The following is a 26,917-nucleotide window of genomic DNA, read 5'->3' as shown; positions in this document are numbered from 1 at the left end:
TCACAACATGACCACACCCGTTTAACCACCACCCAGACAGGAGAGGGAGTGTTTGCCTCTTGACCTCTTACTTGAATAAAAATTTGACTGGTTTTACTATTTTGGGGTCTACACTCTGTTTTTAAAAATCAATTTTATTAATACATATTAATAAAGCACAAAATTTATCCAAAGTGTACAATCAAAGGTATTTGGTATAATCACATAGTTGTGCCTTTATCACTTTAATCATTTTTAAAGCATTTTCATTACTTCAGTAATAATAATAATAAACAAAAAACAGACAAACAACAAGAAAATTCCTTACCTCTCAACCTCTGTTTCTCTGCTGTACATGGCTGTTATTTCTGCCTACTCTTGCACAATTATTTATTTTTTTGTTGAATATTCTTAAAAGTGCTTTGTATCCAATGGCTTAAATTCTAAAATTCTCCTAGTTAAAATTTTCCCATCCCCTCCCTTCTCCTAATTTTGACCTTCCTGTCATCACCAGGAAGGCTAACTATTTCTACAACCTCAGTCTATTAGCTTTCCACTGTCCCCATTAGCCCTCCAGCCTAGTCTGGACACCATGTTCAACACTGAGCAAAGTTCCTGCAAACAATGTACATCTATTTTCCTCTATCATATGTTGCATAACAAAGTGATAAGGCAAGTCAGCTATTTTTTCTATAAAATCATGCTATTTGATCCTACCCACACCCTTGCGGTTATGCAATCATTCTTTTACTCATCTGTAAAGTACTTCATTGTATCTTCAAGTCCTCCAGCTTAGCCATACCCTTCTAAATTTTGTAGGTGTTTTCTGCCCTTTCACCTCCAGTTTTTTTTTTTTTTTTAAGTAATTCAGTCCCAAAATACTAAACAACACAATGCACTGGAAAGAAGAGGCTTTAGAATCAGATCAGGATTCAAATCCCAACTCTGCTACTTCATAGTTACATGAACTTTGGCAAGTAACTTAATTCTGAGCTTGTCCTCATCTTAAAAATAGAGGAATTTTGTGAGAATTAAAGATAATTATGTACCTGGTGTCAGGTACTTAATAAAACCTAGCCATTATTAATAATAGTTTCAAGTGGAAGTGAAATAAACGTGATAAAGGTAAAGCTCCAAGAACCCCAGCTACTTAAATTTTTTCCAAATTTTTCATATTCCTTAATCAAATTTGGTACACTGTCAATTAGCAATCATACCTTAACTGGAAACAACCAGAACCATTTGTGTTTTGGATTATTAATTTTTAGAAGCTGTATAACTCGCACAAATATCCTTGTCTCATGGTATGGCAGAACACAAGCAATGAGGCTATCTTGATTATAAAGATGGATATGGAACCTGGGAAAAAAGCAAACAATTCAAATTCACATGGAACTTTTAAGCAACTTTTTTCTTACACGTCCAAATCTTATGTCAATGACTTTTAACAACTCAGAAGTAAAATCAACTATGTAACATAGGCAAGATACACAGCACTTATATGATAAGCCCTCTAATTTACATGAGAGTACACTTCAACCTGGTTCTGTCAGTTCTGATGCGGTAGTATTTTCTAATATTTAATGCCAAAATTTACATCTCATTTACTTTCTCACAACTTTTTAAACTTACTTTCACAGTACCATAGCTGTGGGATCAGTGCAATCAAACCAACAGAAAAGCAACTGCTCAACTAGCAGCAACACCCAGCTTTTCTCCATGCACTGAAGTTCAGTTTTCACAGCCTCCTCAGTTATCATTACCTTACTTTCAAAATGATAATTTAAAAAATCACAGTACTTTTTTTGGATGAAAAAAATATTGCCCTAATTACTACCATAATTTGTGTATGAACTTTACAAAACTTAGTTATCAGTGCCTCTACTATAATGAGACAGGTCTAATAATTCTATCAGATATAGTAAATCCTCCCCAGCCTCCAACCTAACTCACATGTCTCGTTTTTCAAGATGCTTTTCCTAATTCTCCCAGCCAAGTGATCTCTATTATGTCTGAACTCTCCTATCCTTTACCTGTACCATACCACCCTGCCTTTCATTAGCTTTATATATGACTTCTTTCTCCCAGATTGTAATCATGTCACACTCCCGTAACACCTCAGGACAAACGATAACTTATTAACACAATGAATGAATGAATGTCAAAGAATATATATATAAGACCAAACATAAACACACACTGACGGGAGACTTCATATTAGTTGCCCTTTTAGGTTTCTATGCCCTATCTTCCTATCCATAAGTAGTAAGCAACTTAAGAGTTGATGCCGTAGCAATGCTCCAAAATGTGTTTATCAATTGCAATGAATGTATCACACTGATGAAAGATATTGCTAAAGTGGGAAAATGTGGGAGGTATGGGGACTGGGGCATACAGAAATCCCCTATATTCTCTGTAACATTTATGTAATCCAAGTATCTTTTAAAAATTAAAAAGTGAAAAAAAATTTGATGCTTTGTGCTGCCTTACATATCTCTCATATGTTAATACAGTACATGGCACACAGTTTGTGCTTATTTGATAAAAGTTGACAAACATGATATATTGAGCCAGATGCTAAGAATACGATGGAAATACCGAATCTCTATACCTGGCATCTACACAGCTGATGTTTTCCACTTGAGTACAATAATTTTCTTACATTGTCATTCACTGAACACACTGAACTTCTTGCTATTTTCCAAATTCATCATGTCTTTCACACTACAATGACTTTATACATGCTGCTTCTACATCCAAAATTACCCCTATTGGTAATCCTTTAGTACTTTAAGTTCTAGCCAAAATGTTACTTTCTCCACAAAGATTTCCTCAATTGCTCCAGAATTGCACCCCCAACCTTTATTATGGCATCAGCCTTTATTCTGGCATTTATTTCAAGAGTAAACAAGGGCAGCCGACACATCTCAGTGCCTACGATAAAATAAGTTACATGAATGAAAAATTAAATGCAAAAAGTATTCCTCACATCAATGATGTATTTGGGGGAAATGAAATGTTTTAAGACAGAGGGAAATATTATACTTTTGAACATTCTTTTTTGTCTGATAAGTCCAATGTTCTGATAAGTTCTGATAATTAGAAGACCCAAGTTAAAATTGTTTTCCCAATGATTCACTTGCTTCCTGAAGGGAAATCATTTACTCCCACGTCTCCAATTAATTAAATGGAATTTGTGCTTTTAAAACACATATATTGGGAGAATAAATAAAAATGTATAAGTTAGATGCAAATAAGTGAGAAAATAAACTCAATAAAATTACTAAAACAACTGTCAAAGTGGATGAAAAATCAGACTTTGGAAACAAACTTTAGTTGTACCCAGCTCTGACACTTTCCAGTTGTATGACTCAGGCAAAATGGGGATAACACAAGTATTTCCCCATAAGAATGTTGTGAAGTTTGGGAGATACTGTACATAAAGTGTTTACTATAGGGCCTAGTATAGAAATGCTCAACACGTTAGCTATGAATTTTTTTTTAAGGTATGGTATTTTAGAGAATACTATTACCCTCTTCCAAATCCATTATTGTTACTTTGAGAAGAAAAATATTTAATATCCTTTGTCCCAGGTGTGCAGGAATAGTACATGATGGCAAAGTGACATGAGAACCTTAGAACTAATGAGTTTAGACTTAGCTTACTCAAACTCTTCAGTAATTTGTCATCTTCAGTAATTCCAGTTTTCACTATCAGCAAAAATTAGTTTAATAATAGAAAAGTATGCTTACCTCACCTATTAGACATTGTATTAATTGCTTAACATACATAGTTTTCCAGCTTTGAATTGATAAGTGTTCTCAAACACTATTTAAAAATCAAAAAGTTATTTCACAATTACTTTGATAATTCCATTAACTACCTGTGAATCAACCACTCCAAACACTTCTGTGCTGGCTTAAGCAGGAAGTAAGGGGACAAGTGAATAAGGAATAACGAGATATTTTCATCCAGCTGTTTGTTCACTGCTTTGGTCTGAACGCTGCGCTCCAAGGTTTTTGCTAGTTGGCTGAACAATGGTGCTTCAAACTGTTCAAAGGAAGGATCAATTCCAAGAAGTTCTTCCAGGCCAGTGCATCCTAGGAAAAAGCTAGTTTATTTAACCATTCTTTGCAAGCAAATTATCCCATCCCTCTTACAGTTTTATTTACCCCTAAAAGTCTTAGAATTCTTTTAGCATGTATAACCTGTAATAGAGTACCTAATGCAGATTTCTAGTTTTCAGCTTATAGAATAAGTCTTATCTCACCAACTACAAGAATAGAAAGTACTTCATGGTAAGGGCCATTTCCCACCCCACCCCGCCTTTTAAAAAAAATTTATATTCCCCAAGAAGTCCTCTGGGGAAGACTTCTCCTTCACCCTAACCACTGCCTATTCCCCTTTTAGAAGGTAGCATCCTCTCTAGAAATTAGTTGCCCTTGTAACCTTCAACCTCAACTGTGAAAATTTAGATACCTATATACATTTCAAGCATTTAACACAGGGCTATTTGCTCAGTTAACATTAATTCTCTTTCCCTTAACAACTTGTCAATAAGAGAAGAGGACAGAAGAGAAAATAAAATACAGCACCCAGAAAACAGACGCTTCAAAGAGCTTTTCTAAGTTAAGGGGTAGCTCACCAATGGCAAAGGCGGTGTCCCTGTCGATCGTGGCCGCTTCCTTGGGGTCAAACAACAAAGAGGCGACTTCATCTCTGGATAAGAGACTGGGGTCACTTTGAGGGAGGGCGAGACGTTGGAGCTGCTGGGCTAAGGACGTCATCTTTCACGCCAGCGAAGAAGCGGATTTCTATAAACACAGCCCAAGAAACATAAGGACTGTAAGAAGTCACCACGAAACTAGCAGGTGCCTTCACTGGACGCAGCCAAGTGCCACACATATAAACAACTTTTTTCTGCACTAAGCATCGTCGCTGACATATAAGCAGTTATTCCGGAACTCGCAGACCCCCGAAATACAAACACGGTTCCAAAAGCATTGATGGCTAGCTACAGACCCCCGAGTTGCGCCAAGGCTTTCTTCAGGCCGGATGCCGTACACGCTCGGAAACCCCAGGGACGCTTCTTCTACACACCACCCCGCTCCATGGCCTCACCAAACGGCACTGTGCTCCTTCTCTCCCGAAGCTCAGACTTCAGGTAAGTCTCTGAAGGTAATAACTCTTCACAGCAGCTCCCACATGGTATCACACGGTCCAACTCTCGCCCGGAAACCTGAAGCACGCTTTAGGAGAGCTTCCGGTTTCGAACACTACGGCAAGAGAAGAGGAACAAGTTTGATGGAAACGCGACACTCTGACTCCATCCCCTGGAGGGAAAGCCGGGCCTCTCGGCCCCGCCCAGCTCGGCCCCGGAGAGGAGCGCTCCCCTTTCGGCTCCCGCCTGGCTGTCGGCGTCTGGCTTTGTGGTCTTCTTGGTGGTCTTGTGTGAGCTTCAGGGTTCTGTAGTCGAATCATCACAGATAGTCAGCTTTACCGTTGAACCAGCAGCCGCGCGTCATGGTTAAAAAATGAGCCGCGGAGAGCTGATGTGACTCGGGCGCTTAAGCGTCTGCTTCCCACACGGGAGGTCCCTGTTGGGTTGAGGTGCCTCCTAAAAACCAAACAAACAACAAGCAAAACAAAGGGAAAAAAAACAACTAAGGGGCGCCTATGTGGCTCAGTGGTTGAGCGCCGACTTCCCACATACGAGATCCTGGGTTCAATACCCGACCCTGGCACCTTAAAATAAGAATAATTTTTAAAGTATGGGCTGTAAAGTCACGATTAGCAGGGTTTAAATCCTGACGCCCTCGCCTCTGGCTCGTGTGAGCTCCACCGACTTATTCTGTCCCTCTGAGTTTGTCATCTTTTCTGTAATATGGGAATAGGCTGATAATTTAATGAGGTGATTGCTTGGCCCCAGTGTTTGACAAACCGCTGGGTAATTGTTGGACAGCACCATCCTGATGCTTGGGGGGTACTAGTCACTCTGCTTTGTACAGAACTTAAATGATTTTTAAGTCCTGGTTTGTCTGTCTCATCCTTATATTCATTCAGCTTTCTGAATTTAGCGAAATTTGAACTGGGCCTATTTTATCCCAAAGAATTATTTTCTCTTTTGCTTTTAAAAAAATCCTTAACATATATGTTTTTTTATAAGTGAAATCAAAGTGAAACTAAGAAGACAAGTGTAACAGTTATTTGGTTCAACCCTTTTCTGCCAGCTCCAATATTACCTAGTGCCATGCTCAATTTTACTTTGGAAGTAGGCTAGGAGAGAGTGTTGGTCAGGGTTCACCAGAGAAACAGAACCAATGTATAAATATTAAGAGATTTATTATAGGAATTGACTCACACATCCGTGGAGATTGGCAAATCTGAATTCCGTTGGTCAGGCTGGGAACTCGATGGTGATGTTGAATTCTCCAGGAGAAGCTGCAAGTTGGGAATTCTGATGAAGGTGGTGAAGAATTCCCCAGGAGAAGCTGGCTGGCTGAAGTAAAGACAGAAATGTTTTTGGTACTGGGAAGCAGGCTGCTGCTATTACAAATATGTAAAAAATTGGAAATGGCTTTGGATTTGGGTAACGGGTAGAAGCTGGAAGAATTGTGAGGTTCTTGATGGAAAAAGCCTAGATCGCCTTGAAGAGGCAGCTGGTAGAAATATGGATGTTAGAGGTACCTCCGATGAGGCCTTAGAAGGAAATGAGGAATGTGTTTTTGGAAACTGAAGGAAGGGCAGTCCTTGTTATAAAGTGGCAGAGAACTTGGCAAAATTGTGTTCTCATGTCAGATGTAAGACAGAACTTGAAAGCAATGGTTTTAGTTATTTTGCTGAGGAGATTTCCAAGCTAAGTGTAAGAGGTGCAGACTGGTTTCTCTATGCAGCTTATAGTACAACTCAAGAGGAATGGGATAAACTGAGAATTACACACTTAAGAATGAAAGAACCAAAAATTGATGATTTTGAAAATTTCTCAGCCTTTCCTGACAGTGTGCTCTGAGACTAAGGCCAGACATGGCTCTGGCAGGGTCTTCCCTGAGCTTCAGGAAGTGAGTCCCCAGAGAACAGGGCTCTATGTGACGACTTAACTGATCAATCCTTTGCTAAAGAGACTGTGGCTGAACGTGCATCCAGCCAGCCCTTTCAGCAGAAGTCCAGATTAGAAATGGAGTTATCCTGAGATAATCTATGGAAAGTGCTTTTATCTGATGCTTTGGAACCCCTCACCCCCACCCCAAACTACATGCAAAGCCGACAAGGTTTCTGCGAATTTGTATGAACAAAACCACTGAAGAAAGGATGACTTCAAGGGCAGAACCATGGAAGGAGAGGTCTGGGAGGAAAAGATCCCCTCAAGTCAAGAGAGTGGGCCACTCAGGTATGTGGAAAGGGTGGCTCCACCCCTGCACTTCGAGGGGGCAGGCCACCTTCCCCAGTGCTTGGAGGGGGCAGGACTTGCACGCTGCTGTTCAGGCAGAGTAATGCCAGCCAAGTGCTCAGAGATGGTGGCGCCTGTGCCCCAGCATTCGTGGAGAGCATGGCTGTTGCACGAGTGCTTGGAAAGGGTGGGTCTGCTGCTCCAACAGGACAGGAGGACAAAGCATCAATCTGCAGATGACTCTCAGACCTTGAGATATTATGAGTTTGCCCTGCTGGGTTTTAGACTTGCTTGGGACTCATGGTCCCTATTTTCCTTCCAATTTCTCCTTTCTAGAATGGAAATGTCTGTCCTATGCCTCTCCCACCATTGTATACTAGAATCTGATAACTTATTTTCTCGGTTTTATAGGTCTACAGATGAAGGGGAATTTTGCCCCAGGATGTACCACACTCATAGCTGATTTTGATGAGAGTTTGTACTTGGCATTGTTACTGAAATGAGTTAAGGCTTTTGAGGTACTGTGATGAAATGAATGTATATAGTATGAAAGAAGATGTCTTTCTGGACTCCAGAGGGCTGACGGTGGTAGGTTGAATTATGTACCATAGGGGAGGAAAATACAAAAACATGTTCTTAATCTGTTCCTGTGAGTGTGAACCCTTGGCAAATAGGTTCTTTTGAGATGTTATTTTAGTTAAGGTATGGCCCAACTGAATGAGGTTAAGCCTTAATTCTGTTACTTGAGGCTTTATGAAGAGAAAGCCACATGGAAGAGAAGCTAGCTGGAAGTCAGTGGAACCCAGAAGAGAAAGCTGCCACGTGCATTGCCATGTGATGGAAAAGCCAAGGAGCCAGCCAGCCCCAGAATACAGCAGTCTTAAGGAAGAAAGCATCGCCTGGTGACACCTCAGTTTTGGACCTCTCCTAGTCTCAAAACTGTGACCAATAAATTCCTACTGTTTAAGCTAACCCATTTTGTGGTATTTGTCTTAGCAGCTGGGAAATTTAGTAAATAGTAAAATAGGTCAGAGGTTTTTAAATATGATTTTTTTAAAGCTTTGGTTTTTAAAAATATACAGCAATCTGTAGCTATATGTTTTTCTCCTTTTTTGTTGTTATTTTAATTTAAGGTACTAGTTATAGATCATATGCCACTCTGCTACTCATGCTTCTATTTTGTAATCCCTTTCATGGCTTTTGCTATTTTACAGTCATTAAATCCATACTTTTAGCCAAAATGGATACATTATAGCTAATGTATCTGAAAATGTTGTTTTCAGAGAAGATATTTTAACCATATAGTCTTTCATTCTGAGGAGGTGTGGGTATTCACATTTCAATCACTTTCATGGCCAGAGCTCTGCTCCTCCCCCAATAAAAAGGAAAATTTAAGAGAGACTTGAATAAATGAAATGGGTTTTTTTGTTTGTTTTTGTTTTTAAGAATATTCTACCTTCCTATCCCATGTCTTTTAATCTAGAGTAGAGACACTTTGATTCCTTCCATGTATACGTTATGCCAGGCTGGGGATATGGTGGTGAACGAGACTTTCTACTTGGAAAAAACGGGTAATAAGTAAATGAATAGAATAGAAAACCATCCATTAGTGTGACCAGAGCTCCAGTGACAGTAATACAAAGCCACGTACAGGGATGATTGGAGGGCTTCATCAGTTTGAGTGGTTGGAGAAGACCTCTCGGAGGAAGGGGCATTTAAGCTGAGACCTAATAAGAAGTGGTGAAAAAAGGGGGTAGATCATCCCAGGCAGAATTAGTCTTGTCATTTACTTTACTCCCATCACAGCGGGAATCCTTTCTGTCTTTTTCTCTACCTGAAATAATCTGATGTATTTGTTTGATTCCCTGTTTGTTTCTTAGATCCTGTCACTGGAATACTGGTTGCATGCAGGCTGGCAGGCCCCTGCTGAGATCAGTGGATTTCTTTGGGCAAGAGTACAAATGGAGACTTAGCTACTATTAGTCTAAATATTTAAAAGCTACAAATCAACCTAATACACTGTTAGTTAGAAAACACTATAAACTCCAACTTTGACAAATACTTATAATGACAAAATAAAAATGTTTTTATGTCTGAAAGTCAGCAGAATATAATTATTATTGTATTGAATTTAGTTATTATTGTACCTCCCTGGATATTCTGTTGATTGACAGAACATTGGATGAGTATTAAAGACATAGTTAATACATTTCTTACATGTTCAGTCTGTAAAACTTTGCTTTCGTTTCAGCAAAATCACTGGTTATACTGTTTAATCAAGATTTTCACATAATTGTGTTTTACTGACAATAATGATCAAAAGAATTAAAAATAAAATTTGATGATATTCAAAGTCTATAAAATTTGAATGTTTTCATAAAAATATATATTAAGTAAAAAATCAATACATTAAGCATGTTTTTCATTTGTCCTCAATGATTCCAAAAAAGTTCTTGCTCTTCTAAGGCAGAACACAAATGAGAACAAAATTTTAAATAAAATTATTTATTATATAAAGCTAATGTTTCATTAATTTTTTAGTAAATATTATTACCTTCTTAATTATTTTTATAAAAAATAAATTATTCACAGGTTTAGCATTCAATGCCCTTCTCATTGCCAGTGTAAAGAACAGTATCACCCTTCGTTCATGTTACTCTAAATCTACATATTTCAAATTCCAGAGTAATAAGAGTTGTTTATATTGCTTAATGTTTCTCAGCTGCCACATCCATTTGTTGAGAATACTATGCTAATTTACGAGTTCTTCCAGAAGCACAAATTGGAAAACCAAAGGAAACAAGATATTTGACACTAGTTGGAATGATAATTTATTGTGCAAAAATCTTATTATGCTCATGCTGTTTGCGAGGAGGGGCTTGACAAATTAAATGAATTTCCCTTCTCTTATATAAGCACTTCTGCATTCAAATCCTCCCTTCCCTCTGAAGCAATGTCCAGAAACCTTCAGAGTTTGTAGATTTTGCCCAGGACAAGAAACGTGTTTCCCTGAAGCGTAAATGGCGTACATCCTGAGACCAGGGTTATTGAGTTGTGTTATGTCAGTGCTAAATGACACAGTTTAAGAGACAGAGGCTCCCACAGTTTTAGCAAATTTATGTTTTGTGTGTTTGTGATACGCAGGATGCAGGGTCTTAGCAGGTATGGAAGGGGTATTGACGACAAAAGCTTTCTCATGTTTAAACACAATTGAATCCCTGCTGCCAAGTAAATTACCTGGTACATGGTTGACATTAAGATGAATTTGAACACATGGTTATATCAAAAATTGCAGTTATTTTTCTTTTATTTTGAAATGCACTGGCAGGGAGCTGGGAGTTGAAAAAAATGATTTGGAAATAGATCTCTATGAACCGCCAGATGGCACCAAAGCATTTTCCTGATCCTCAGCTTGCGTTCAGCAGTTTCCCTACATACCTTATATAGAGCAGCGGTTTTCAAACTTTTTAAAGACACGATCTGTGTTCAGACTAAATCTGAAACATATATGAAATTATTTAAAAACTTTCATTAAAGCTTCAACTGATTGTAAAATGAAAAAAAAAAGGTTTTAAATGCTGTATAGAAAACTGCAGGACTTAAACGGTTTAGATTTTCTTAGCTAATGGGAATCATTCAGAGTCATCTGTTTAATAAATATGTTAAATTTTAGATGTGTATCGCCTGATTCCCTTTCTTCCCCCAAGTCATTCTAAGTTAGCTTCCGCTGCATATTTGCTGTTGGAGAAACTGTTATATTGATTAGCGTAGTGGGTGAAGTAGAGAACTGGAAAAACCAACAAGGAGAAATTAATATACATGTAATGGCAAAGAATAATCAAAAGGTTGGGTGGCAACAAGAGTGAAAAGGACTTGGCTCAATGTGAGTAGATATGAAGGAGAATTTGGGGATAGAAAGGGTTTTGGAGAAAGGGCAGCTTCCAATATGAGAGTAGAACAGAGGGGTAAATTAGGCTTTTTTTTTTCCTTTGTGCTATGTTTTGATTCTCCCTTTAGTATTCTTGAAAGATTTCTATAAATATTAAATTTTTTAAGTTCTAATATTTCTTCCAAAGTACTCCGTGCTGTGACTGGTTTCAAGACTCAGTAAGCCAGTCTAGTTTTATGTCGTTTTTTAAATATTGTAAAGAAAGAGACAAAAATATGGTTATATTTCTTTTGGCATGATTATATACCTAAAACAAAAGACTCAATTCTAAAAACAGCTGGATATGGTATGGCATATCGAAAACTAGGCAGGTACAAATATACATATACAGATACATGTACATGTACATGTACATGTGGTGTTGATAACACTTTATCTGTAACTGTAGAAAATAAAGTGAAAAAAATGATCCTATTACCAGAAGCAAAAACAACAACAACAAAAACTCTCAAAATACTTGGGAGAAAACTAAACACACTTACAAGGAAATCTTTATAAAGAAAGCTACCTTATGGACAACTCAAAAGATTTGAATGAATGGAGAAGATAGCTGTATTATGTGCCTGAATAGGAAGACAAATATTATATAAAGTATCTTTTAGCCATTTCCCAAATTAATTTACATATTTAATTCAGTCTTAAGAAAAATCCCAGAATTTTTTTTTTAATTTGACAAAATGATTCCAAAGTTTGTGTAAAAGAGTAAGCATAAAAGTTCTCAGAGGGACATTTACTCTTTTTTGTAAAACTGTGATAACATATAACAACATGAAATTTCCCACCTCAGCCACTCTCAAGCACATACTTCAGGGGCATTAATCACATTCACAGTATTGGGCTACCATCACCATGGTCCACTACCAAAACTTTCCATCACCCCAAACAGAAACTCTTACCCATTAAACATTGACTCCCCATTCCCTTTTCCCCACTCCTGGTAACCATACTCTACTTTCTGTTTCAATGAATTTGCATATTCTAGTTATTTCATGTAAAGTGATATCATACAATAGTTGTCCTTTGTGTCTGGCTATTTCACTCAGCAGAATCTCTTCAAGGTTCATCCAAGTTGTCACATGTATCAGAACTTCATTCCATTTTATGGTTGAATAATATTTCCATTGTATGTATATACCACATTTTGTTTATTCATTCATCTCTTGATGGACACTTACTTCTACTTTTTGACTATTGTGAATAATGCTGCCATGAACATTGGTGTACAAATATCTGTTTAAGTCCCTGCTTTCAATTCTTTAGTGTATATACTGGATCATGTGGTAATTCTATATTTAACCTTTTGAGGAACAGCCAAACTGCTTTGCACAGTTGCTGCACCATTTTACATTCCCATAACTAATTTACAAGGTGCCAGTTTCTCCACAACCTTACCAACACTTGTTATTTTCTGTGATTGTGTTTAAATAAAAGCCACCATAGTGGGTGTAAAGCGGTATCTCATTATGGTTTTGATTTTCTTTTCCCTAACGGCCAGTGATGTTGAGCATCTTTTCATATGCTTGTTGGCCATTTGTATATCTTCCTTGGCAAAATATCTATTCAGATCCTTTGCCCATTTTAAAATTAGGCTGTTTATCTTTTTGTGGTGGAGTTGTAGGAGTTCTTTATATATCCTAGATATTAAATTTTTATCCTCAAAAGGGACATTTTATGGAAAATAAAATAGGGTAGATTAGCATTATCAAATATTAAAATATACCACAAAGCAATGCAATTGTAATTTGGAGGCAGAAACAGACAAATAGGCCCTTTGGTACCAAATAGCTAATTTAGAAATAGACCCTAATATCTGTAAATATATAATATAATACAAGGAAACAATCAAAACAATCAGGAAAGAAAATATTCACTAATTGATGTTGGGGTAAGTCATTTTGGTGGAGTAAAAAATCAAAATAGATATTCACCTCGATCCATACACAAAAATTGGGTTCCAAAGTACCTAATGATATTAGAGTTTTGAACAGGAGAGAATAACAAGGATATTTACTATCCTACCAAAAAATGGACAAAATATATGAAATACATGAAACAACAGTTTTCCAGACACCATACATGAGGCAGCTAAAAACAGTGATCCAGGGAGACGTGAAATAAATGAGATGAGCCTTATGTTTTCCTCAGCCTACTTCCTTAGGTGAATTTCCAGGCAACAGCCCAGGGAGGAAGAACCTAGGCAGAGAAGAGTGAGCTTCTGAGTTGAAGAAATGGAGCTAAGAGTCCAGGGAGAACAAGGCAGCTAGAGTTTGCATGACGGAGTCCTGAAGTGGAGAGAGCCCCAAAGAGAGAGCACACTGGAGGGCTGCAGAGGTCCCACTTTGATTATTCAACAGAGTACTGGTCAGTGCATGCTTGTGAGGAAACTACCAAAGACTGGAGAAAGAACCATTTGAAGGCATTAGAAGGAACCAAACCCAAATTCACAAAGGGTCAGGAATAAAACCTGCTCTGCCCAGCCAGACCGGAAAACCTCACAATTCCTAAGGCATTGGGTAGAATACACAGAAGGGTCTTGCCTCGAAAGTGAGGAGTCATTAGCCCTAGACCGAGCACTGCTCCAGTGCCACCTAACAAATCTTAGAAGCAACACCTGAAAGATAAAACTATTTCCAAGTAACAGCTTTCCAGGGTAAAGTTTAAAATATCTGTAGGAATACAAAAATATCCAGCACCCAACCAGATAGTATCCAACAAAAAAATCATGGGGCATGCGGAGGAGGAGGAAGGGGGAAGAGGGAGAAGGAGGAGGAGGAGAGAAAAAGTCACTGAAACTTACACAAAAGTTAGAATTACCAGACAAGGACAATAACAATTTTTATAACCATTTTCCATACTTTAAAAATGTAAAATAGAGACATGAAATATTTTTTAAAAAGACCCAAATTAAACTACTAAAGAGGTAAACTAAAGTGTGTGAGATGAAAAATACACTAGATGGAATTAATGACAAAGTAGATATTGCCCAAGAAAAGATTAGTGAATTTGAAGGCATAGTAATAGAAATAAAACTTTTGAAAATGAACAAATATCAATAAACTTTGTGGTGACAAGGAAACTATTCAAAGGATATATTTGAAGAAATAATGGCTGAACGTTTTCCAAGTTTTATGAAAAGCATGAATCCATAGAGGAAAGAAACTCAGTGAAGCCCTGCACAAGAAACTTGAGGAAGCCAAACCAAGGCACATCATAATCAAAATGCTGAACAAAGTATATAAAAACTTAAATAGTAGAAAAAAGCAGAAGACAGTAGAATTTCATATTTATCAATTTTGAGGGTGATGTGAGAGGGGACTTTCTAGAAGTTCCAGGAAAAAAATATTGAGGGAAAGGTCAGCAAATTTAACTGCATATAAACTATAAATTCAAGTATATTATGCTTTTAAAAATAATACATAAACAAACTTAAAGGACAAAGCAACAGAGTGAAAAAAACAGCAAATATGTACCATAAAAGGATATATACAGTATCCCATACAGTATCCCATAAGGGAAACACTAAAATTTCAATAGGTAAACAGCCAAGCAAAACGTAACCAAAGGATTCACAAAAAGGAAATCCAGCTATTAAATTTATGGGAAAATATTCAACTCTGTAAGCAAATAAATGTAGATTAGAATAATGCATCTATTTACTAAATTAGCAAATGTTTAAAAATAGTATTGTTTATTCCTGGCAAAGGCATATTTTAATTCATAATTCATATTCTGCTTTACCAGTGATAATCATCCTTTTGGAAAGAAATTTGGAAATATGTATCAGAAACTCAAAAATATGTTCATACTCATTAACTTACTACTTCCACTTCTGGAATTTTATAATAAACAACATTCCATGGCCATAAACAGACTATTATCACTTTAGTGTGTAGGAGGGTAGATTTCTTAGATATAGTTTTATATATAATTCAAATACAAATACAGTTTTTGTAATTATATATATTTATATATAAACTGCTTTTAATACTATAGTTTGAAACAAAGTAATCTTGTATCTTTTCTAATTTATCTATGCATACCAACAATTTTTACATGATATCATTTTCCTTTTTAAATCAGCCTCTGATATTTAAACCTTAATAAATATAGTGAACATTTGTTCCCCTAAAAACTCAGTATAGCTTACCAGAGACTATATATTAACAGCTATTTAAATAGCAATGCACATTTTGGGTTATGCCCTTTTAAAGACTTTTCATTAGACTGAGAACAAAGAACACTCTTTGAAGAAGACATTCAGTTCTAGGAATCAGTTTTCTATAACAAAGGGAGTAATAGAATGAATTTATTCCATTTAATATACCTATAAGACATTGGGAAATTTTTTCTTATGTATTGCAGAGTTCCTTTCTGTAAAAGTTATTCTATTTATAAAAATTTTAACCTACACTTGTGTAACTGAAGACATTATAGAATACATTCAGGCTTTAGATTAAAGGGTGATATATTTCTATCTAAGGAAGTTATTATTTTGGACTGTCAAAAAGGTAAAGGGAGAATCTATCACATTAAAACCTCTAAAATTGGACAAGTCAAAATTAATTGAACATTTTGAAGATTGGAAGGAAGATGTTATGTCTTTAAAAATATGATTGGGTGGTAGACTTGGCCCAGTGGTTAGGCCATCCGTCTACCACATGGGAGGTCCGCGGTTCAAACCCCAGGTCTCCTTGACCCGTGTGGAGCTAGCCTATGCACATTGCTGATGCGCGCAAGGAGTGCTGTGCCACACAGGGGTGTCCCCCGCGTAGGGGAGCCCCACGCACAAGGAGTGTGCCCTATAAGGAGAGCCACCCAGCGCGAAAAAGAAAGTGCAGCCTGCCTAAGAGTGGCGCCGCACACACAGAGAGCTGACACAACAAGATGACGCAACAAAAAGAAACACAGATTTCCATGCCGCTGACAACAACAGAAGCGGACAAAGAACACGCAGCAAAATAGACACAGAGAAGAGACATCCAGGGTGGGGGAAGGAAGGGGAGAGAAATAAATAAATTTAAAAAAAAACAAAAAACAAACAAACCGTGATTGGAACAGCACTAGCCATGTAAGCTCTATTACACTTCACACATGTTGTTAGTCTTGTGTTTTAATTGAATTCAAACAACATAGCAGAAGGTTTCATAATCTTAGGTAGTCATGACTGTTGTACAAGAAGCAGATCAAGAAGATTATAAAAATAATGGAATAAGCCCTTCCATACCTCCTTTTCCAATAATAAAGAATTTGAGATTACTGGGCCTGTTGACATTTTCTCAGAGAAGTGATTCTTTAGATTGTGTAATTTGTAAATGTAGCTTATTTGACAAAACAATACTTGGATGGAGTGTACACTAAAAATCACCAATAAAATAAGTTTTTAAGTAGTATCAGATTAGCCGCTATGTTATCCAATTCAAGTCAATTCAATTAGCATTTACTCTACAATATGCCTGGCACTTTGATAAATGATGGAGAGATAACCAATACACTGGGCCTGCTCTTTAGCTTGAAAGGAGCATTAGCAGAGTCTAGTACAGAAAGCAGACCTTTAAAATAATCCATGCCATTCAGGTTAATGGGCATGATAATAGAGATAGAAGGCACAAAGGGTCAGTTTTTCCTGGGGAGTTCTTCCTAGAGAAGGTGACATTTGAGCTGTCTTGAAAGTTTGAATAGAAACAAACGGGATAAAATCCTGGGGGACAGATCATTCCGAGAAGTAGGTGAGGAGGCATTAAGGCATGGAGATAGGCAGAGTGTTTGGCAAAAAGTGACAGCTTGATAAGACTCAAATAGGGGTGGGGGTGTGATTGGAGGAAAAGGTACGGAGGAAGGTGGAGTGGAGAGATCGAGGCAAGTTGGAGAAGACGTTCTAAGCCACATCTCCTGTGTGGCAGGGACTTCTTTTGTAGATGGTTGACTGGCAGTGATGTGGAAGTTGGCCAGAGTGGCATAAGTGGGTGGCAAGAATTCAGGACTGGGGTTATATTAGCATTTTAATAAATTTCCCTGCAAATGCCATTTAGAAATTATTTCTTCTGTTCTTATAGTATAATTTATTGAAAAATTTAAAGCTTTTAAAACTCTGAAAAGGGTTTATAAAATAAAAAGAACTATCAGAAAGGAAGGCACTAAGGAAAAACTAATGGTAACTAAGAAGTTAGCCTTTCCAAGTTTGTGGGTACCTCCTAGTACCTTAAATCTAGGAGATGGCTTCCAAACTGCTACTGAAAAGAAATTAACCCTTAATGGAAGAACTGAGTACTGTAGTCAGAAGGGCACATCAATCAAACTAATCTTCCCCTGGTAGATTTTCCATTACTCTGTCATAATCCTCTTTCCCCTAGGACTAAATGAAAGTTTTATTAACATTAGCACAATATCTACATATCCAAAATTTAGCTAGAAATAAGACATTAGCTGAGATAGTTTCATCAGTACAATTACTATCATTAGCTATGGAGTCTCTGTCAAATGCTAGCTCTTGAAAATCCAGATATTTCTGATAGAATACTGAACTTTTATCTTGCTTTATAATATTCAGTATTGAAGGAAAGATGAAATATTTCAAAAAAATATTTTTTTTCATACTACATTTTCTCTCTTTTCGTTAAAATTGCTGAAAATGGCAACATTTGTCTTCCTTCACTTCAGATGAGATTGCCATGTCCCATTGTCTACATATTCCTCTATCTGGATGTTCCATCTCCTCTAGAACTCACAGAAGAAACAATGTTGGGCCTGTACATGATAGTTCTGCAGACTATTAGGAAGGGCCCAGAAAAATCCACTATAATGCCAGACATTTATTTTTTTGGTAAAGCAATTAAGTTTTCCACAAATCTGCAGAGTTGCCGAATTTTGGAATCCAAAATGTCCTTAGAAATCGTGCAATCCAGCCACTTCATTTTATTAATTTAGAAAGTTTCAAATGAGAAGATTTTTCACTGTTCCAATTGGCAGAATATAAAAAGATTTATGGTATTCATTGTGGGTGCAGCTCGAGGAGGGGCACTATCAAATGTTACTGGGGAAGCATCAAAAGGTATATTTTTGGAAGGCAGTTTGGTACTACCTATATACATTTAAAATGCATGTACCCTTTTAGTCAGCAATTCAATTTTTAAAAATCTATTTTAAGGAAATCTAATATATATGCATGAGGATGTATGTACAAATATGCTTGTTGTAGAACTTTTAGTAGTGAAAAATTAGGTCAGTCTACATGTCCTTCAGTCATGGGAACTGTTAACTAAATCAAGGTATTTCTGTACCATGAAATATAAATGTATATAGTAGGAAAGAATGGCCATGATATACTGGTAAGTGAAATAAGCAAGTTAAAGAACAATATCTAGAGTTTGATTGCATTTTTATAAAATACATCTTTACATGCTTATAGAGTGGAGTGTGACACACGAAATTTTTAACAGCAGTTAGATCATGGGAGTAGAATCAGAGAGTAAGCAAGTGCCTTTACATTTTTACTTTGTACATTTATATTTTGCTTAAATTTTTTATAATGAACATGTATTACTTTCATCTTTTTTTTCTAAAGGAAGAAAAATATGAACCTCAGATATGTAAAGTACTTGTTTAAAGCACTCAAACATTTGGTGAAAACAGGACCAGAATCTGGGTCTGCTGATCCCTGTCCAGTGGTTTTTCCATTCAAGCAAGGCCTTGAGAGGCATTTACAGAAACCTCCAACTTACTGCCTATCTAGTCATCTCTCTTAATGATTTCCTACCTTTATTAAGGCAAATACATTTCTGATACTCTTGATCAACAATCTATGCTCCACAAGATTTTTTGCATATATATATTATTGTAATCACCAAAAAATAATTCATTTATGCTTACTATATTTTACTTATATAATCAATTCTGACTGCTAACTAATCCACGAAGACAGGATTGAAGCTAAGCCTTGGATATTATTCCATAGCTGACATTATTCCATAGCTGACCCAGACTTTTCCAACAGAGCGTACAAGCCTTTTTGCAAATGACAGAGGAATTTGCTATCATGTTTCCTCATCTGTTCTTATAATATCTTCTGTAGTCTTACTCAACTATAGTTGTTATTTTTAGCTGCATTTTGGTATTCATGATGGATAGCACCACTGTTTTCCATTAAGTGAAATAAAGTATATGAATGTTTGCATTGCTATAAAATTTACCCAGTACTAGCTTTTGCTATGTATTTATTTTCAAGTTTAATTTTAGTGATCCCAAAATTCACAGTGTTGAGTAGAATTTTCAATCCTTAGGAATGTCATAAATTACCAGATTGATTTTTTCCCCCAAGTAATAAATGTGGGGAAAGTTCTGAAAGCAACTTCAAGGGTAGACTAAAAATAATGTGGTTAAAAGAATATTTACTTAGGTTGGAAAATGTGTCAACACCATGCTAAAAAAAAAAAAGATACAAAAAATATGTATCCCAAGTTATCCATGTCCAATAAACATATATTTTATATTGCAGCAGTTTGATATTATTTATAAATTCCAAAAAGAGATATCAATTATATTTGTAAACTGGTCTGTTCCTCTGAGACTGATACCCTTTGATTGTATTAAATTCAAAGTTTGACTTAAGATTAGGGCTTTGATTTGGCCACATCAGTAGGGCGTTGAGTCCCTGCCTCCTTTGTGGGCTATATAGGCGGATGCTCAGTCACAGACACATGGAGAAGTAGATACACAGGAAAAAGACGTGGCAGAGGAGAGAACTTGATTTTGATGCTAGAGCCCTGGGGATAAATGAGCCATTCACCTGACAGTTTACAGCTGACCTTGTGAAGAGACCTGAGCAGCTGAGCCTGGAAAGAAATGAACCCTGCATCCTACAGCTAAGATTGGAAGAACCTGGGCCCATGGAGCCTTAAGAGGAAGGAGGATGGCTGAACCCTCACAGACATCACCCATCATCTTGTTTCAACACCTGACAACAGAGTTTGGTGAGGAAATAACTTTGAGCTGGACTCTTTAGGGGCCTTTTAACTGAAAGCTTCTGGCAGCAGTAGCTAGGCTGAAGTAGAGCCTTTGCTCTATGTGAGTTCTGACTGTCTCTGTGGGCCAGGGAAGAGCATGGAACTAACACCAGAGAACTATTATATGGGACCAGAAAGCAGAGGACCCTGGGCAGAACATGCACTGCGAAGATCTGAGGAAACTTCTATGGTAAGGTTGATTTTGAATGCATGACTGTCTAGTCTCCCAGGCCCCAAGAAGCCAAGAAGCTTATGGCAGACAGACTCTAAGGTATTAAGGTGCTCTATGATGGTGGCTCCCATGAGCATTTATTTTTTAGTAGGTCCTGGGGACCTCATATGCAAAGCAGGTGCTCAACCACTGACCTACACCTGCTACAGCCCCCATGATCTTTGACTGGTATTCATACCTTTGTCTATTCTTCCCCCCTTGGGTGTGAGAGAGACCTATGATTTGCTTCTAACCAATAGAATACAGCAACATTGACAGGATATATATGATTATGATTCCACGATTATGTTGAATAAGAATGCGCTGCTATCTTGCAAGCAGTTTCTCTTTTGCTGGGTTTGAGGAAGCAAGTGGCCATACTGGGAAGATCTACATGTGGTGGAACTGAGGACAGCTTCCACCCAATAGGAAAGTGAAGCCCTTACTCTGACAGCCCACAAAGAACTGAATTCTGACAGCAAACATTGAACTTGGAAGGAGATCCTTCCCCACCTGACCTTTCCATGAGCCTACAGCCCCGCTCACACCTAGTTGCAGCTTTGTGAGACCCTGAAGCTGAGGACCCAGTTAAACTGCACCTGGACTCCTGACCCACAGAAACTATGAGACAATAAAAGTGTTTGTTGTTTTAAGCCACTAAATTTGTGGTAATATAGTTTTGCAGCAATAGATAATTAATACAAAGACCAAGAGTGCCCCACATTTTAACTCACCCTGTGGCTAGGAAAGTAAGAAGAAACTGGGAACAGAAAGACTTTGTCTGTGGAACAGAAAGACTGTTAACCTGCCTGTCTCTAATCTGCCAATCTATGGGAATAGAGAGTGTTTTGCTTTTCCTTACATGCAGGGTAGCTACCGACCTGGGCAATACAATAGTAGACCAGAGCACCAGCAAGCCAACAAAGAATACATCTAATTTAAGGAGAACTACTAGACAAAAAAGAGGAGTGTAAGTCAGAACTAACAGAATACTGTACACATCTAACAAGAGAGAATTGCTAAAGAAGACAGACAACATTTGAATCTTAAAAAATAAAAGAAGTCTCACTTCCAGTAATTTTTAGAGCAGCTTGTTTGGACTAATTGTAGTGAAGATAAAAAGCTAAAAATCTGCACAAAATATTTGTTAAAACTTTTTAGGCGCTGGAGAATGGTCCAAAGCAGTCAGAGCCTGGAGAGAAGTTTACTCTTGGATTATGAACTGTGTACTAGGTAAAGGCTCTTAAAGTGATCTCAATCCTTCTTCTCATTTATTAATTCTCTGCAAGAAGCCAGACAGGCTCTGCCGACCTCTGTCTGGAGTTTGTTAATCCCCTCCAACGTCCTGGCCTTACCTTAAATATTCTTCTCTTTTGGACCCAGGAACTCTTCACTCCTGTCCCACCAGCTCAACTCTGCCCAGTCGTGCAGCCCCTAAACCTGCCCTCCCCGTGGTGGTTCTTTCTTTTTCCCCAGGGCTGCATCCTGCTGTCCTTAACAACTCCTGAATTATGACCACATTCTTTGTCTGGACAGAAGGTAAAACTGGTCTTTAAGCATCATGATTCCAAGTTAGTAAATACAGCCTTACTTCATATTGAAGGTCAAGGACCTATAAGACCTTATACCTCATTCACCTCATTTTCTATAATAGTTCTCTCCCTCAACTCCAGCCACACTGGTCTCTTTGCTGTTCACTGGTTTTTCAAACAAACCCAGCTCACTTCTGTTCCCTCTTCCTTAAATGTACTTCCTCCAGATATCTTCTTGGCTACTCCCTTTACCAGATCTTTGCTCAAAAATGACCCTTTCAGTGGTTAATAATCCAATTGTCAAATTTTAGTAAGTGAAGGAAACAATTAAACAATTGTAATATATTCCAGAACCTAGCAGTCAGTATGTTTTTTAGATTATTCAGTTTTATTTAAGAAAAGAGGTTTTAGCCTCCTGTAAAGGAAGGAAAAAGAACATTCTTTACATAAACTATAATGGTTTCAATTTTATTTAGCTTGGGTGTTATCTCTTTAGGCTTATTGAATACCAATTAAATGAGTTAACATTATATTAGTAAATCTTTAAGATGATGAAAATTTTAAGTTCATGTTTAATGAAATAAAGATAAAGGTAAATTTCATTGTTTGCTACTTGTAATTTAATAAGTTTATTTAAAGATAAAGTAACTTCTGGTTAATTATAAGAAGTTTGTAAAAGTAATTCTAAACTGAAACATTTAAATGGCTCATCTCAGGAAGCCATTATTAATTAGAAACTTGAATTGATATAAATAACAAAAAGTAATTCATAACAGGGAAACCTATCAGAGGCCACCTCAATCTGTATGTTAAAATGGTTTATGAATTCCAAAAATATATACTGGATTATATTTGTAAACTAGTCTTTCCCTCCTGGCATACTAGATTATATTGGATTCAGAGGTTTTACTTTTACTTGATTAAATAATGATTAGGGCTTTGATTGGGCCATGTCAGTAGGATGTTGAGTCTCCACCCCCTTGGTGGGCGGGGACTCACAGAGAAGGGAGTTTGGAGTTTTTGAGCTGGAGTCTGGGAAGGGAACATGCAGGATAAGAACACAGAAGACTAGAGACAGCTCCTTAGGCATGGCAGAAGCCCCAGGAAGAGAGACAGAGTCATTCACCTGATAGTCTACAGCTGGCCTTGTGGAGAGACCACAGCAGCTGAGCCTGGAGAGAGGAATTTAAGAAGCCTGAACTCTTGGCAGATGTCAGCAGCCATTTTGCTCCAACCCATGGCATAGACTTTGGTGAGGGAAGTAACTTATGCTTTATGGCCTGGTAACTGTAAGCTTCTGCCCCAAATAAATACCCCTATAAAAGCCAACAGACTTCTGGTGTTTTGCATCAGCACCCCTTTGGCTGACTAATACAGTGGTGGTAAGGAAAGATAATCTTGAGTCTATTAGGAATTTTCAGTTTTCATAAAATAATTGAGAAAGTAGTTTTTCCTGTACTGCTAAAGTAAAATGCCTGTTACTTAACATCATCATGGTAAAGGTATAGAAGTAAAAAGTAAAGTACTAAAATAGTTAAGTCATTTGATATGTTATACATTGCATTGAGAGTGTTTAGAAAGTATATAAAAATCAAGAGATAGACTTCAGTATTGTCAAACTCTATTGTGCATTCAGACCAGGCCCAAATTCCTTGCATGATGCGTCTCCATTTGAGTTATTGGCTAGGTTGGTCACCTACCCCTAAAGCAATAAAGGTGTCTATTAATACTATATCTGTAGTTATGCTCCTGAAGTGGATGTACATTGCAGTTTCAGAGTATGGCCAGATATGCAATGGACATTGCCTCCAGACTGGCTCTGTTTCATAGTGCCGAAGGGCAGTATGCACCAGGCCAGTGAAACAATGGAGCCTTACCTTCCTAGTCTCTCGCTGGGACCACCTGTGCTGCAGCATGTTGACTGTGTGAAGGACATACCAAGTGGAGCAACAATTACCAGATTACTGTGAGTAGAATTTAAACAAACACAATTGGTATTATGGCCTGCTCCCATGGAGAGATAACATATATGGTATTGCAAACCTGAGCTTAGAACTATTGCAACTCAAAGAGGAACTTGTGCAATGATTAGTATGAAGTACTGTAGCTATATGATTGGATATTATGATATTTTTTCTATTTCAGATCTTATGCAGAGAAATATTGAACATGTTAAAAGTCCTGGTAAACTTAATTCATTTTTTAGGTAATGAATGTGCCTATAAAATAAAGGAACTGCTCTCTTAAATACTGTGATTATTTTGCTTGCCATATGCCTGTCTTGTTGTTACCTATACTGTCTTTGTAAGTTTATGTCTAGGGCAGTGCCTCTCCTAGCTGTCCTAAGCATAACCACTGCTATAGGAACAGGGGGTGGCAATTTATACCCAAACCCAGCAGGTCTACCACAACCTCTCCCTAGAGTTAACCAACAGCACAAAATAACTCAAAGAAGAATGCTCATCAACTTAGGGAGAATGCAGCCTCAGAAGGCACCTGGCCTTTCTCACTCTCATGTATGCCATGGCTGGCCCCTTTCTGGGCCTGCTTACCACCATCTTCTTTATCCTTACTAGTAGACCATGTATCTTCAAAATTCTAATTAAGTTTATTTCTTACAGAATCAACACCTTATTAGTTATGGAGGGATTTCATCCAGTTCCAACTAATGTGCCGGACCCATCTTTCCTCAACCACAATAGAATAGTCAGAGGTTTATGCCTTGTCATGCAAGGACTAGAGCCCTAACCAGCAGGAAGTAACTACAGAAGAATGACCATTGCCCCTTGCACCTCCTTAAGAATAAGGGCAGTTGAAGCAGATTAGTATAGTAAAAGGGAGAAGGTGGCTGGCCTGGCAGACAACATGGTAGACAGACAACATGGTTGTGAGGCCCTGCTGAGACCTTGATCTTGATCTCGAGGCCCCAGCTGGAACTCTTTCCAGGCCCAGAGGGGGTCCCGGGTATTCCAAGCAGGGCTCTCATTGGCCCCCACCATTCCTGGGGTAACCAATAACAGCTGGGGCCCCTCCCCTTAGCATTATCAAGGGGAGGAATAATTAATAGCTTAAAAGGTGATCACACAAGCCAAAGACTGCTCTCTCTGCCTAGAGGAGCCTGTACCAAATCTCAGTGCATATTTCTGTCCTTCTTTCCCATTTCTCAACAAGCTGTGTTCTTTTTCCCTAATTCCCAATAAATTCTTTTTACTGGCCTAACTGAAAAAAAAAAAATCACTTTTTTGGTGAGCCCTCACTTGGAAATCCTATCTAAAACTGCAAACAGTTCACTACCACCATCGTGACACTCCTTATCTCCCTTTCCTTACCCCTTATTATTTAACACGCTATATGTTTGATGTGTTTTACTTGTTTACTGTCTGTCTTCTATCTAAAATCCATGTCTGCATGATTAGTATATGTTTATTTTTACTTTTGTTATTTCTCCAGTGTTGGGAACAGTGACTGACATGTGTTGGTACTCAATAATTATTGGTTGACTTTGTCCAGTGTTTCTCAATTCATCATAACAGTTTCATTTTTTCATAGCCTGATTTTTTCCATGGGGTGGTGAGCTGGTACTAAATTGCACTGATATGTTGGTGATTTAAAATCATGGTTTAGTATTCCAATTCACTTTTGCTAACAGGAGCCTAAAAGAGGTACTTGATGCTAGGTGACTGAGACAGAAGGAAACAGAACACAAGGAACTCCCCAATGTACACAGCCGTGGATTCCAAAAGTTGATTTATAAGTCAATTGCTTGGACATCCTGAGCTTATTTTAAGAACACAGTTGGGCACAGCTAGTTAACTGCAGGGAGCCTGAGCAAACTAGAAGGTGCCAGAACCTGGAAGGACAGGAACAGCTGCCCTGAACTCAGAGGGAGTTCAAGTAGCTGGCAGAAGACGCTATCCTGAGGGCAAGGACACAGACAGCAGTCAGCATTAGAGAGGTCCCAGAGGAAATGGGATGTCCCCATTGGGAGGTAGAGTCTAGCAACTTGCAATCAAGGAGCAGTGATTCTTAGAAGACCAGTTTATCGAATATACTATTAAGACAGTGAGAAGGTAAGCTACAGAATAGAAAAGGTATTTGCAATAAATATACCTGACAAAAGACTCTTATCCAGAATCTATAAGGAACTCCTTCAAATAAAAAAAGATGCAGAAATCCCAATAGAAAAAAGAAACCCACTTCAAAGAAGACAATATCTAAATGTCTAATAATCATTTGAGTATGTTCTCATCATTATTTGTAGTCAGTCAAATTAAAGCCACAGTGAGATTTTACTAGATACCCGACAAAGTGGCTAACACCAAAAAGACAGACGATACCACTTCTTGGTAAGTACATGGAGCCACTGAAACTCTCATACACTGCTGGTGGAAGTGAAAATTAATCAAAAATGCTTTGGAAAGTTGTTTCAAAATTACTAAAGCTCCTAGGTATATTCCCAACAGAAATGTATGCATGTGTGCATAAAAGACATGTCCAAGAATGTTCATAGTAACTTTATATGTAATAACCTAACTTAGAAACAATCCAGATGTTTATCAACAGAAAAATAGATTCAGAAATTGTGAAATAGCCATATGTTTTAGTTTGCTAAAAGCTGCTGGGAGCAATATACCAGAAATGGGTTGGTTTTTATAATGGAGATGTATTAAGTTGAAACCTGTTACAACCCAAATCCCAAAGGGCATGAGTTGGCGCAGCCATGAAACCAAAGAACATCCCTGGCATTTATCAAGTATAAGCTTTATTGAGACTTATGGACAGAAGAGAATTTCTGATGCTGGCGGTTCAGAGAATAAAGATAGCACTCCACAAAGAGGAAAATGAGGGGTGATATAAGG

General features: G+C 37.7%; 1 protein-coding gene across 1 annotated transcript in view; it reads right to left on the bottom strand.

Moving 5' to 3' along the window:
* The window catches only part of HEATR1 (HEAT repeat containing 1), a 70,790-nt gene extending 65,103 nt beyond the window's left edge, over positions 1 to 5,687 (bottom strand). The window contains exons 1-4 of the mRNA XM_004473133.5: positions 5,102 to 5,687; positions 4,626 to 4,794; positions 3,864 to 4,080; positions 1,197 to 1,338 (exon numbers count right to left, since the gene is read on the bottom strand). Coding sequence (XP_004473190.2) covers positions 1,197 to 1,338; positions 3,864 to 4,080; positions 4,626 to 4,767 — 501 coding nt within the window. The 5' untranslated portion in view covers positions 4,768 to 4,794; positions 5,102 to 5,687. The remainder of the gene's footprint in view (positions 1 to 1,196; positions 1,339 to 3,863; positions 4,081 to 4,625; positions 4,795 to 5,101) is intronic.
* Between the last annotated feature and the right edge of the window lie 21,230 nt (positions 5,688 to 26,917).

Source organism: Dasypus novemcinctus, chromosome 13 (genome assembly GCF_030445035.2).
Source record: "Dasypus novemcinctus isolate mDasNov1 chromosome 13, mDasNov1.1.hap2, whole genome shotgun sequence".
Lineage (NCBI taxonomy): Eukaryota > Metazoa > Chordata > Mammalia > Cingulata > Dasypodidae > Dasypus > Dasypus novemcinctus.
This window is presented reverse-complemented; position numbering and strand designations above follow the sequence as displayed.